General features: G+C 40.9%; 1 protein-coding gene across 14 annotated transcripts in view; it reads right to left on the bottom strand.

Annotated features, from left to right (window-relative positions):
* pkia (cAMP-dependent protein kinase inhibitor alpha) overlaps positions 1-14,599 on the bottom strand; it is a 139,338-nt gene that overhangs the window by 38,802 nt on the left and 85,937 nt on the right. For 8 of the 14 annotated variants that reach the window (XM_043689119.2, XM_087985983.1, XM_087985981.1 and 5 more), the window contains one exon: positions 3,927-4,026. The exons of 3 other annotated variants lie outside the window; for them this stretch is intronic. Coding sequence is in view for 3 of the 11 variants with exons in the window: in XM_087985981.1 (XP_087842107.1) it covers positions 3,960-4,026 (67 nt within the window). In the remaining 8 variants the exon portion in view is untranslated. Of the gene's footprint in view, positions 1-3,926; positions 4,027-8,880; positions 8,934-14,599 lie in introns of all 14 variants that reach the window. 3 more of the 14 variants (XM_087985988.1, XM_087985982.1, XM_087985980.1) reach the window with 1 other exon arrangement.

Genomic DNA, 14,599 nt, shown 5'->3' with positions numbered 1-14,599 from the left:
AAGTGATACGATAAAATGGTTTGGATGAGAATATAGAAGGGATGGTTAGTAAGTTTGGGGACGACATCAACATTGGTCGCAGTGAAGACGGTTTTCTTGGATTACAAATGGAATTTGATCAAATGAGTCAATGGGCTGAAGAATGGCATATGGAGTTCAATCTGGATAAATGCAGGGCGTTGCATTTTAGTACAACAAACAAGGGTAAGGCTTACACAATTAATGGTAGGGCCCTGGGTAGTGTTGTAGAACAGAGGGACCTAAGGGTGCGGATATATAATTCCTTGAAGTTTGCTTCACATGTAGCCATGGTGGTTAAAAAGGTGTTTAGCACGCTTACCTTCATTGCTCAGCCCTTTGAGTATAGGAGTTGGGAAGTCAAGTTGACATTGTACAGATCATTAATGAGGTCTCTTCTGGAATGTTGTGTCCAGTTCTGATTGCCCAGTTTTAGGAAGGATAATATCAAACTACAGAGGGCTCAGAAGAGATTTACTGGGATGTTGCCGGTTATGGAAGTTGGAGTTATAAAGAAAGGCTGGATAGGCTGGGACTTCTTTCTCTGGAGCATAGGAGGATGAGAGGCGACCTTATAGAGATTTATAAAATAATAAGAGGTATAGATAGAGTTATTGGTAGCTGTCTGTTCCCTGGATGGGAGATTTCAAGACTAGGGGTTATATGTTTAAGGTGAAAGGAGAGACATTTAAAAAAGACAGAAGGGGCAAATTTCTTTACACAGAGGGTGGTTCATGTGTGGAATGACCTTCCCGAGGAAGTGGTGGATGTGGACACAATTACAACGTTTAAAAGACACTTGGATAAGTACATTAATAGGAAAGATTCAGAGGGATATTCGCCAGGAGCATGCAGGTGAGACTAGCTTAATTTGGGACTATATTCTGAATTAGTTGGACTGAATGGACTGTTTCCATGCTGTATGACTGTCTGGAAAAGTTAAGCTGCATGATTGATAAACGATGCACGGGGTGAGACAGTTTTGATTTAACTTGTAAAAGTCACTATAGACCTGTCAGATCATAGGTATGCACTAATTAGAGAGAGATGACTGTTGGTGATTAAAGCTGAGGGTCCTCACAGCTCAGGTGTGGGGAGAGGTTGAGAAGGGGAGTCCATCACTGTGCAGGAATTAAGTCATTGTGCTGGCATCACTTTGCATTGCAAATCAGCCATCCAGCTAACTGAGCTATCGGATCTTTACTTGACCATCCACAGAAGTCATTAAATCTTTCTGCAGGGTTTGGTAGCTCTTGAGGTGGTAGAAATTACACTGATTGCTTCTCTTACCTGCTTTCCAACAGCCTGAAGCATGTTCCAACGGCACAGCCAATGATGTATTTGAAACTTTCAGGCTAAGTCAATTGTTACTACCTCAAGGGTGTTTTCTTTTTCAAAAGCAATTCCAGCATTATATTTCCCAAATAGCACTAGGAGCTGCTTTCTACTCTGAAATCTACACTGCTTTTTAATGAGGGCTCAGGAATGGCAACAGGTCGCAAGTCAGCAGCAGCTAATAGAATTGCCACAGACCTGCCAAAGAGAGAAGAAAAACCACATTTCTGTACATTAAGTATTTTCTATGCACCTGCGGTCTGAAATAATATTTGAATCTCAATAAATTTTCAAATATTCAGGGAAAGGATTTACCATAAACTTACCAATTATATATATTAAAAGCAATAGAATATCATTAGTACAGCTATCTATTAAAAATCATAACCAGCAAATTAGAGGATTTCAAACATGGCTGGTTTTCACTAGATCCATTCCAGAAATTCTACAGGTTGCCTTAGGCAACTGTAAATATTTTTGTATTCAGGCAAGTTGTTCCCAAATGCCAAATTCTTGTTCTATTTTGGTTAATGAAGATTTCATCACCTACCATCAAATCCGCTGCAGCTGTCTCTGCCTGTATGCCAGCAGATGTCTAAAATAGTGGCATCATCAGATGATTCTTTTGATATAGAAAAGACCTTTGCTGCAGTTTACTTCAGAAGATAGCCAACTTCACGTAAATGAAATGGCATTTAAAGACCAGTTGCAGCATTTGCTAAAACATGCTCGAACTTTCAGGAACAGGGACAGATTAAGACAATTATGATCACTTCATCCTGGCCTGGGTGCATCTGGCAAAATTAATGGATTATTTAGTAAATAAAGCCAATTCTTTTTTCACACTTCCTTTGTACATTAACACTGCAACTCTGCCAATCAAAGGGCTATTGTCAGGTCGAATTTTCTTAATTGAGAAGATTGTCAGTGCCACTCACAGCTCCAAAAAGCAACAATAAGAGCCTGTTTCCTCAGATGGTGATGGCTAGCACGAGGGGGCATAGCTTTAAATTGCGATGCCAGAGGTCGGCTCTTCACTCAGAAAGTAGTAGAAGCATGGAATGCACTGCCTGCAACAGTAGTCGATTCATCACCGTTAAGGGCATTTAAATAGTCATTGGATAAACATATGGATGAAAATGGAATAGTGTAGGGTAGATGGGCTTCAGATTAGTTCCACAGGTCAGAGCAACATCGAGGGCTGAAGGGTCTGTACTGCACTGTAATGTTCTATGTTTATGTGTATTATCTTCCAGCTAAATCATTTGCAGGAAGTCATAGAGTCATAGAGATGTACAACATGGAAACAGACCCTTCGGCCCAACCCATCCATGCCAACCAGACATCCCAACCCAATCTAGTCCTACCTGCCAGCACTGGGTCCATATCCCTCCAAATCCTTCCTATTCATATACCCATCCAAATGCCTCTTAAATGTTGCAATTGTACCAGCCTCCACCATTTCCTCTGGCAGCTCATTACATACCCGTACCACCCTCTGTGTGAAAACGTTGCCCCTTAGGTTTCTTTTATATCTTTCCCCTCTCACCCTAAACCTATACCCTCTAGCTCTGGACTCCCTGACTCCAGGGAAAAGACTTTGCTTATTTATCCTATCCATGCCCCTCATAATTTTGTAAACCTCTGTAAGCTCACCCCTCAGCCTCCGACGCTCCAGGGAGAACAGCCCCAACCTGTTCAGCCTTTCCCTATAGCACAAATCCTCCAACCCAGGCAACATCCTTGTAAATCTTTTCTGAACCCTTTCAAGTTTCACAACATCTTTCCAATAGGAAGGAGACCAGAGTTGCATGCAATATTCCAACAGCGGCTTAACCAATGTCCTGTATAGCCGCAACATGACCTCCCAACTCCTGTACACAATACGCTGACCAATAAAAGAAAGCATACCAAATGCCTTCTTCACGATCCTGTCTACATGTGACTCCACTTTCAAGGAGCTTTGAACCTGCACTCCAAGGTCTCTTTGTTCAGCAACACTCCCTTGGACCTTACCATAAAGTGTATAAGTCCTGCTAAGATTTGCTTTCCCAAAATGCAGCACCTCGCATTTATCTGAATTAAACTCCATTTGCCATTTCTCAGCCCATTGGCCCATCTGGTCCAGATCCTGTTGTAATCTGAGGTAACTCTCTTCGCAGAGGTGTCATCTGCGAACTTATTAACTGTACCTCTTATGCGCACATCCAAATCATTTATATAAATGACAAAAAGTAGAGGACCCTGCACTGATCCTTGTGGAAATGATACATTACTATTAACTGTTGATTTACAGGTGGATTGAATTCACAGTTTACAGTGAATGTGTAGTTAGACTGATTTTCTCATGTTTACATGCATAAAGAAAATTGATAAATACAGTCTGGTGTAAATGTCTATGTGATTTATTACTGTCAAAACATTCATTCAAGATATTGTGAGGCACATTAAACTTAGCCGTGTAGAATGTTCAAACAAATGAACAGTATTACTACAGAACAACCAGTGCAGTGAGGTGAGTTGTATATACGTAAGACCACACAGGATATCCAACTCAGAAACAGGCCACTTACCCCAACCAATCCCTGCCAGTACTTCTGCTCCACTTAAGCTATTACAAACTGGATGTAAGAGGTGTGAAATACTGTCCTGTGAAATCCAGAAATGCGAAACCTATTGAAAAAAAAATTCAATTCAGTCCTAGCCATGATCATACAAAATAGCAGCAGATGCAGACCATTCAGTCAGGCCTGCTCCACCATTCAGTGAGATAATGGTTGATCGGTTTGTGTTTTGATTGCCACATTTCCACCTCCCCCGATTACCCTTGATTTCCCTGCCTATCCAGAGTCCACCTGCCTCTGTTGTGGAAATATTCAATTACTTCACCTCCATGCCTTCTTAAGCAGAAAGTTCCAAAGTCTTTGATAGAAGAATTTCTCCTAATTTCTGTCCTAAGAGGGTGATTCCTAATCTTAAAACGGTGTACCCTAGGAAACACGCTTTCGGTGTTAACCTGATCAAGATCATTCAGAATCTTATATATTTCAATCAAATATATCAAGTCAAGGGAAAAAGGACAGACAATCCAACTTATCTTCATAAGACAACCCACTGACTTCAGGTATCAATCTCAGAAGAGTTGTACCAAAGGAACAAAAACAGAAATTGCTGGGAAAGCTCAGCAGGTCTGGCAGCATCTGTGGAGAGAAATCAGAGTTAACGTTTCAGGTTGAGGGACCCTTCCTCAGAACAGTCTTCCTTTGAGGAAGAATCACTCAATCTGAAACATTAACTCTGATTTCTCTCCACAGATGCTACCAGACCTGCTGAGCTTTTCCAGCAATTTCTACTTTGGCTCTGATTTACAGCATCCACAGTTCTTTCAGTTTTTTTTAGTTGGACCATAGTGTGTGTTTCTGTGCTGTATGATTCTATGACTCTATAAACTGCATCAAACACATTTACATCCTATTAGTCATGTACAAGACCTCAGATCTCTTTGTACAACCACACTTCCCAATATATCACCATTTAAATAGTACCCTACCTTTCTATTTTTCACATCAAAGTGCATAACTTGACATTTCTCCACATTATACTGCATCTTCTCATGTTTGACCACACACTCAACTTGTCTAGATCACCCTGACATCTCCTTATACCCTCCTCACATTTCACAATCCCCCACAGTTTTGTTCTGAATTCGCTATGTTCAATGTTTCTCCCTTATTTATTTTATTTACTTCCTCAAAAACCTCCAGGAGATTAGTTTACATGTTTTCCCTTTCATAAACTCATGCTAAGTTTTCCTAATCACATTAATACTTTCCAAGTGTTCTATTATCACATCTCTTAACAGACTCTAGCATTTCCCAACAACTGATGTCAAACCAATAGGTCTATACTGTTCTTATTTTCTCCTTCCTTTTCTTCAGAGTGACATTATATTTGCCACCTTCCAATCTGTAAGATCTGCTTCTGAGTTCGTAGGATTTTAGAGTTGATCCCATATTTCCTGGGCCCCATGCTCTATTACTCTGGGATGCAAATGTTGGGATCTCTGAAATTGTCAGCCTTTAACCCCGTTAGTTTCTCTAACATACTTTTTTACGACCTGATTTTCTTCATTTCTTCCCTCTCACTAGACACTAATTCCCTAACATTTCTAGGGATTTATTTGTGTTTTCTTTTGTGAAGACAGAACCAAAACATGCGTTCAATTCCTCTGCCTTCTTTGTTCCCCATTATAATTACTCCCATTTCTTACACTAAGAGACCTACATTTTTGTTTTCTCCTCACATGTTTATAGAAGCTCGATAGTCATAGAGATGTACACCACCGAAACAGACTCTTCAGTCCAACCCATCCATGCCGACCAGATATCCTAACCCAATCTAGTCCCACCTGCCAGCACCTGGCCCATATCCCTCCAAACCCTTCCTATTCATATATCCATCCAGATGCCTTTTAAATGCTGCAATTGTACCAGCCTCCACCACTTCCTCTGGCAGCTCATTCCATACATGTACCACCCGCTGTGTGAAAAGGTTGCCTCTTAGGTCTCTTTTATATCTTTCCCCTCTCACCCTAAACCTATGCCCTCTAGTTCTGGACTCCCCGACCCCAGGGAAAAGGCTTTGTCTATTTATACTATCCATGTTCCTCATGATTTTATAAACTTCTATAAGGTCACCCCTCAGCCTCCGATGCTCCAGGGAAAACAGCCCTAGCCTATTCAACCTCTCCCTATAGCTCAAATCATCCAAGCAACCCTTTCAAGCTTCATAACAGTCTTCGGATAGGAAGGAGACCAGAATTGCATGCAATATTCCAAAAGTGGCCTAACCAATGTCCTGTACAGCCGCAACATGATCTCCCAACTCCTGTCCTCAATATTCTGACCAATAAAGGAAAGCATACCTAATGCCTTCTTCACTATCCTATCTACCTGTGACTCCACTTTCAAAGAGCTATGAACCTGCACTCCAAGGTCTCTTTGTTCAGCAACACTCCCTAGGACCTTACCATAAAGTTTATAAGTCCTGCTTCGATTTGCTTTCCCGAAATGCAGCGCCTCACATTTATCTGAATTAAACTCCATCTGCCACATCTCAGCCCATTGGCCCATCTGATCAAGATCCTGTTGTAATCTGAGGTAACCGTCTTCGCTGTCCACTACACCTCCAATTTTGGTGTCATCTGCAAACTTACTAACTATATCTTTGATGCTCATATTCAAATCCTTTATATAAATGATGAAAAGTAGTGAAATCGTGTGGCACTCCACTGGTCATAGGCCTCCAGTCTGAAAAATAACCCTCCACCACCACCCTCTGTCTTCTATGTTTGAGGCAGTTCTGTATCCACATGGCTAGTTCTCCCTGTATTCCATGAGATCTAACCTTGCTAATCAGTCTCCCATGGGGAACCTTGTTGAACACCTTACTAAAGCCCTCATCAATCCTTTTTGTTACTACTTAAAAAAAACTCAATCAAGTTTGTGAGAAATAATTTCCCACGCAAAAAGCTATGTTGACTATCCCTAATCAGTCTTTGCCTTTCCAAATACATGTACATCCTGTCCCTCAGGATTCCCTCTAACAACTAGCCCACCACTGACATCAGGCTCACTGGTCTATAGTTCCCTGACTTGTCCTTACCACCGTTCTTAAACAGTGGCACCATGTTAGCCAACCTCCAGTCTTCTGGCACCTCACCTGTGACGATCAATGATACAAATATCTCAGCAAGAGGCCCAGCAATCACTTCTCTAGCTTCCCACAGAATTCTCGGGTGCACCTGATCAGGTCCTGAGGATTTATCCAGTTTTATGTGTTTCATGACATCTAGCACTTCCTCTTCTGTCAGTTTTTTGTTTGCTGTAAGGTTACTCTCATATTTGATTTTCCCCTCTTAATCAATTTTTTTGCGTGCTTTGGCTGAATTCCAAACTGCTCCCAGTCCTCAGGCTTACTGCTCTTTCTGGCACTTTTATATGTTTCTTCTTTTGATCTAATATTATTTCTAATTTCTTTTCTCAACCATCGTTGAATCACTGTCCTGGTCTAACTTTGTTCTTGATAAGAATAAATAATTTTGTAATTCATACACACATTTATTAATTATTAACCATTGCCTATCCACTGCCAACACTTTTAGTAAGATTCCCCAATCCATTATAACAATTTCACCTCATATCCTTGTAGTTCCCTTTCCTTCGATTCCGAATACAAGTTTTGGATCCAACTTCTTTACGTTCCATCTTAATGAACAATTTTATGATTGCTTGTCCTCAACAAATCTTTCCTCATTGTACTAGATTAGGATAGCCAGCTCTTTAGTTGGTTCCTGAACGTATTGGTTTAAGCAACAGTCACATATACACTCCAGGAACCTCTCTTCCACAGTATTATTGTTCAGTTTAATGGCCTGTTGGTCTGACATTAGTTGTGGGGAAATGCTAGAGTCTGTTACAAGAGATGTGATAATAGAACACTTGGAAAGTATTAATGGGATTAGGCAAACTTAGCATGGGTTTATAAAAGGGAAAACATGCCAACAAATCTCCTGGAGGTTTTTGAGGATGTAAATAGAATAAATAAGGGAGAAACATTGAACATAGTGAATTCAGAACAAAACTGTGGGGGATTGTGAAATGTGAGGCGGGTATAAGGAGACTTCAGAGTGATCTAGACTGCATGGTCAAACACAAGAAGATGCAGTATCATGTGGAGAAATGTGAAGTTATGCACTTTGATGTGAAAAATAGAAAGGTAGGGTACTATTTAAATGGTGATATACTGGGAAGTGTGGTTGTATAAAGATCTGTGGTCTTGTACATGACTCAATGAAAGTAGAGTTAGGTGCAGCAAATAATTAGGAAGGCAAATGAGATATTGGTCTTCACTGAAGCAGGATTTGGTTTTATTTCAGAAGTAGGGATATCTTACTGCAGTTATGCAGGGCTTTGGTGAAACCACATCTGGAGTATTGTGTGCAGTTTTCGCCACTCTACTTCAGAGAAAGTATACTTGCCATAGAAGGATTACAGCAGATGTTTATTGGCTGATACTGAGGATGGCAGGTGTTGAAAAGAGATTTGTACAAAAGTACAGAAGAACGATAGAGGACCTGATTGAAATGTATACAATTCTAACAGGTCTGGACAGGCTAGATGCAGGGTTCTAGAGCCAGGGTTCATAGTCTCAGGATACGGTATGGACAGTTCAGGACTGAGATGAGGAAGCATTTCTTCTCTCAGAGGGTGGAATTCATTGCCAAAAAGAAACCCTGAGGAGGCTGGCTGACTGAGTATATTAAAGAAAGTGATTAATAAATTATTAGCTACTCAAGGCATCAGGGATATGGAGAGAAAACAGGAAGAGGGACTTGAGATAAGGTTCAACCATGATCATAATGAATAGTGAAGAAGGCTTGAAGGGCTAACTGATCAATTTCTGCTCCTAGCTTCTATGCAAATAAGGAGACCAAAACTGCACATAGTATTCAAGCTATGGCCTCACCCAATGTATTGTATATCTGAAGCAGAATGTCCTTACTTTGATGTTCAACTCCTCTGCAATGAAGGATAGCATCCCATTAGCCTTCTCAATTACATGTTGTATCTGCATCCCAACCCTTTGAGAGGTTAAAGTTGGACATTGGATTAAATCATTTGAAAATAAACTGAATTTAAACTTTCAATACAAAGAATAATTTCCTTACCACAGAAATTTGTAAATTGAGAGATCCCATTAAAATTGTTATCATGCATTAAACAGCTGTGGATTAATTTGAACCAATGACATTATATACATTAAAATTCAATGTAAGCATTTGACAGAGATAAACAAGTTTCGGGGATTGAGGCTATCCAGCTAAATGTAGGAAATGTAGGTAGGAAATATATTTGATTAATTTCTCAAAGATCAAATAGAAAGCCATCTAAAAGATAAAAATATGTTAACATTTTATAAAAGTGAAGTTTCATTCAAAATACTTACCATTTTTAACAAAGTTAAAGAGTAGAAAAGGGTAATGTTGTAAATGTGATATATTTGGATTTTCCTAAAGATCTTTTTGATAAAAGGGATTGCATTGGAGATGAGGTGATGGCTGGGGTGGAGTGCAGGTGTATGAGTGTGTGGGGGGGAAGAAATACAGGCAATCTGACCCAAACTTTTAAATCAACTCTGGCCACAGGGAAGGTGCCAGGGCTCAGTTAATGCGGTTCCACTTTACAGGAAGGCTATTAGATATAGACCAGGACACTATAGATCAGTAAATCTAACCTCAGTGGGAGGGAAACTATTGGAGAAAATAGTGAAGGAGAAAATTAATTTCCACTGAGTGAGGCAAAGTTTTACCAGGATAATCAGCATGGCTTTGTCAGAGGGAAGTCATGCCTAACAAATCTAGTTGCTGTTTTCAGAAGGTGATCAAGTGTTCGGATGAGGGCAGTGATGTAGGTTATATGGATTTCAGCAAAGTCTTAATAAGGTCCCACATAGAAAACTGATAAAGAAGGGATTCATGGGTAACCTGATAAAATAAATCCAAAATTAGCTTAGTGATTTCTGTCTCCTATGTTCGCCAAGCTGGGAAGTTGACTTGCAGACATTTTATCCCTTGTCTAGGTATCATCTTTAGTGCCTTATAGCCTCCTGTGAAATTGGATAGTAGGAGGCCATTTGTGTGACTCCAGCCTAGTTTGCAGTGATGTACCACAGGGATCAATGCTGGATCCCTTATTGCTTGTGATATTCATCAATGATGTAGATGAGAATGTGGGCGGGATGAGAGGTCAGTTTGCAGATGACACAAAGATTGGCCAGGTGGTTGACAGTGAAGAGGAATCTATTAGGTTTAGGAGGATATCAATGAATTGGTGAGATGGACAGAGCAGTGGCAGATGGAATTTAACCCTCATAAATGTGACATGATGCACTTTGGAAAAGGGAACAAGACAAGGCTATACTCAATGAATGGCAAGACATTAGGAAGCTCAGAGGAACAAAAGGATCTTGGAATGCCTGTCCACATTCAATAGATTCCTGAGTTTAGGGGTTAGGGATAGTACCTCAAACTGGGAAAAAGTGAGATGTAGAGCTCAACAGATTGGAAATGGGACCATTTTTGTACACAATTCACATAAACGATTTTAAGTATGACTTAAACATTTGCAGATGACACTAAATCAAAGGAACAGTTAATGTAAAAAGGAAGAACATGACAAATACTTGAAAATATTAATAAGTTGTAGAATGGGCATGCTGACAAACAAATTTAAATATGGATAACTGTAAGATGGTGCATTTAAGTGGGAAAAACATTGAGGCCATACTGCTGAGATAATAAAAGTTTGAAAGTGATAAAGGAGCAAAGAGGCTTTTAGAGGTCATTCAGGAATACCTTCCTAAATGCAAGTCCGAGGGTCATTGTCCAGTGACGCTTCATCCTCAGTTAATGGGTTGTTCATTCAGTGGCTGTGAGTCATTATAAACTACTCTCAGACACATGGTGATAACGCAAAGAAAATCACAAAGATATTATTGGACTTAGAGGGCTTACTTTATTAGAAAGGGCTGAACTGGCTGTGAATTTCCTATTTAGAATAGCAAAGGCTGAGGGATGTTATGATAGAGAGAACTGTCAAAGATAATGGAAGAGTTTGCTATAGTAGATGGAAGGAACATGTTTCCAGTTGTGCAGAACTAGACTAAATCTCAATGTCATAAATACAAGATCGTCATTAATAAACCCAATGGAGAATTGTGGAGAAACCTATGTATCTGAAGAATGGTTAAAATTTTGAACTTTTTTTTTGGAAGTCGGAGAGTCAAACTGCAGTGATGCATTTAAATGGAAACTAGTTAAATAAATGAGGGAGAAATTAAAAGAAGGACATGTTGATAAGATTAGGCAAAGTATGATTGGAGGGGGCTTGCAAGCAGTGAAAACATTTCTGGATGGCTGTCCTGTCTAGCGTCGGAGGTTAAGGAGTGACCTTATAGAGGTTTACAAAATCATGAGGGGCATGGATAGGGTAAATAGACAAAGTCTTTTCCCTGGGGTTGGGGAGTCCAGAACTAGAGGGCATAGGTTTAGGGTGAGAGGGGAAAGATATAAAAGAGGCCTAAGGGGCAACCTTTTCACACAGAGGTTGGTACGGGTATGGAATGAGCTGCCAGAGGAGGTGGTGGAGGCTGGTACAATTGCAACACTTAAAAGGCATTTGGATGAGTATATGAATAGGAAGGGTTTGGAGGGATATGGTCTGGGTGCTGGCAGGTGGGACTAGATTGGATTGGGATATCTGGTCGGCATGGATGGGTTGGGAAGGGTCTGTTTCCATGCTGTACGTCTCTATGATTCTATTACTCTATATACTGCTTCGATGATAAAAGTTTGCAAGTGATAAAGGAACAAAGGGACTTTTAGAATTCATTCACAAGTGCTCTGCCAACATAAATGTCAACTGTGCAACTACAGAACCAGCTCTTCAATAAATACTCAGTCAAACACACAACATAGTTCCATCTAACTATAAGATTATGAATGGGGTTACAATTCAGCCTAAGAACTCAGGTACCGTGCTTCACTTTACCAGCCTGACGACAGTAACAGTGGTTTGGCTGAACCACTTAAACCAAGTCGACGTTTTGACCTCTTCAATTTATTTTAATACTAAACTACAATGTATTAAAACAAAGGCAACGCGTAGCACAATAACTAGTTGCCAAGAAGATAGACTCATGCTTATTTCTATTTCTCTCAATAATTCTGTAACCATGGTTACAGGGTCATTGTTAGTTCTTTAATTACTTTTTACTATTATCTGCGACCAAAAGCCAGACCATCAAAACAGGATTAATGAACTTCCCATTCCTTCAGCTTCTCGTCTTTTACAAAGCATTTCTGTTCAGCAGAACTGAAAGTTATTTTAACTTAATATGTGCCAATGCCACAAACAGTAAAGTCCATTTAAATTCATGAGTTGCATGCACTCACAATCCTGCAGTCACCATGCTCTTATTCTTTGCCCTCTCCAACAGGAGTTCCCTGGGTAACAATTGAACAATCATTTAAGTTCACTCAAGAGAAACTACCAGCACACTCATGTTAGGTTCTGTGACCTGTGCCTGTGCTGTAAATTTACACAATTATTTTTAACTATTTGGGTAATTCTCATGTACAAACACAAGGAACAGACTGGTAGAATCCCCGATGAAACATGTAGCAGGGAAAATCAAATGGGACCAAATGGAACAAAAGTGCCCGAATGAACGACACAGCCTTTTGTTGTTTTAAAAATATTGCTGGAAAACCACCTTTCTTCCATGTATTGTCCTTGCCTTCCTTTAGCAGCTGAGTTTCCCAAGACTATGGAAACCAGCTGACCAGAACTGAATGTGGAAAATGAGCTAAATTTAAGGCATGCAACTCATTTCACCTCCTGGTCACCTTTCTGAAAATCCGAGAACATCCGGGAGGGAGGGGGACTTTTCCAATGTTGCTATTCAGTGGGGAGTTCAAGGATTTTGGTTCAGTGATATTGAAGGGTTGATGTTGGCATGCTATGCAGTGAGTATTTGGAAGTGAATAGTGGAAGTGGATGCTTTTAATTGGTGCATGAATGACAATCATGTGCCCTACATTACACTAGATAGATTTGTTTAACCTTGGTGCATTGCATATTTGCATTGACTGTATATGTCATGTGGCCAGACAGACTGCTCAAAATGATAAATGTATGATGAATTTGATAAAGTGGACAAGGCTCACAGAATACAGGGAGAACTAGCCATTTGGTTACAGAACTGGCTCAAAAGTAGAAGACAAAGGGTGGTGGTGGAGGGCTGTGACCAGTGGAGTGCCACAAGGATCGGAGCTGGGCCCTCTACTTTTTGTCATTTACATAAATTATTTGGATGCGAGCATAAGAGGTACAGTTAGTAAGTTTGCAGATGACACCAAAATCGGAGGTGTCGTGGACAGCGAAGAAGGTTACCTCAGATTACAACAGGATCTGGACCAGATGGGCCAATGGGCTGAGAAGTGGCAGATGGAGTTTAATTCAGATAAATGCGAGGTGCTGCATTTTGAGAAAGCAAATCTTAGCAGGACTTATACACTTAATGGTAAGGTCCTGGGGAGTGTTGCTGAACAAAGAGACCTTGGAGTGCAGGTTCATAGCTCCTTGAAAGTGGAGTCGCAGGTAGATAGGATAGTGAAGAAGGCATTTGGTATGCTTTTCTTTATTGGTCAGAGTATTGAGTACAGGAGTTGGGAGGTCATGTTGTGGCTGTACAGGGCATTGGTTAGTCCACTGTTGGAATATTGCGTGCAATTCTGGTCTCCTTCCTATCGGAAAAATGTTGTGAAACTTGAAAGGGTTCAGAAAAGACTTACAAGGATGTTGCTAGGGTTGGAGGATCTGAACTTCAGGGAGAGGCTGAACAGGCTGGGGCTGTTTTCCCTGGAGAGTCGGAGGCTGAGGGGTGACCTTATAGAGGTTTACAAAATTATGAGGGGCATGGATAGGATAAATAGATGAAGTCTTTTCCCTGGGGTCGGAGAGTCCAGAACTAGAGGGCATAGGTTTAGGGTGAGAGGGGAAAAATATAAAAGAGACCTAAGGGGCAACTTTTTCATGCAGAGGGTGGTACATGTATGGGATGAGCTGCCAGAGGATGTGGTGGAGGCTGGTACAATTGCAACATTTAAGAGGCATTTGGATGGGTTTGGAGGGATATGGGCTGGGTGCTGGCAGGTGGGACTAGATTGGGTTGGGATATCTGGTCGGCATGGACGGGTTGGACCTAAGGGTCTGCTTCCATGCTGTACATGTCTATGACTCTATGACTACAGTGTGCTGGGAAATGAAGCCAGCCTAGACTGAAGTGTTTGTGTCAATCCACATGCTGAAGAATCCAGGCAGGCTGCAGCTGCCCACAGTCAGTTTTCAAATAAACCTCGGAGCAGCAGACCCTACAATACACACCAGAATTTGGGTTTGAATGGGTCAATGGAATGTCGCCCTCGGGACAATCGGAAACATCGAGGTGTGTACCAGACACTAGGGCATCTGACAACCTTATTTGGAGGAGGCTACATGCACCCAGCAATTCCCAGTAATGGACACTTAAGAACTACCCTGCCATTAGCGTGCCTACATCTGGTTGGGTCCAATCGGTCAGGGTGATCGGACCTGCTCGGTTCATTGGAAGATACTCAAGACCC

The sequence above is a fragment of the Chiloscyllium plagiosum genome, unplaced genomic scaffold (assembly GCF_037043375.1).
Source record: "Chiloscyllium plagiosum isolate Xiang-an unplaced genomic scaffold, Cpla_swu_hap1 HiC_scaffold_4, whole genome shotgun sequence".
In the NCBI taxonomy this organism is placed as follows: Eukaryota; Metazoa; Chordata; class Chondrichthyes; order Orectolobiformes; family Hemiscylliidae; genus Chiloscyllium; species Chiloscyllium plagiosum.
Note: the sequence above shows the minus strand (reverse complement) of the source record. Positions and strands in the feature narration are given on the sequence as shown.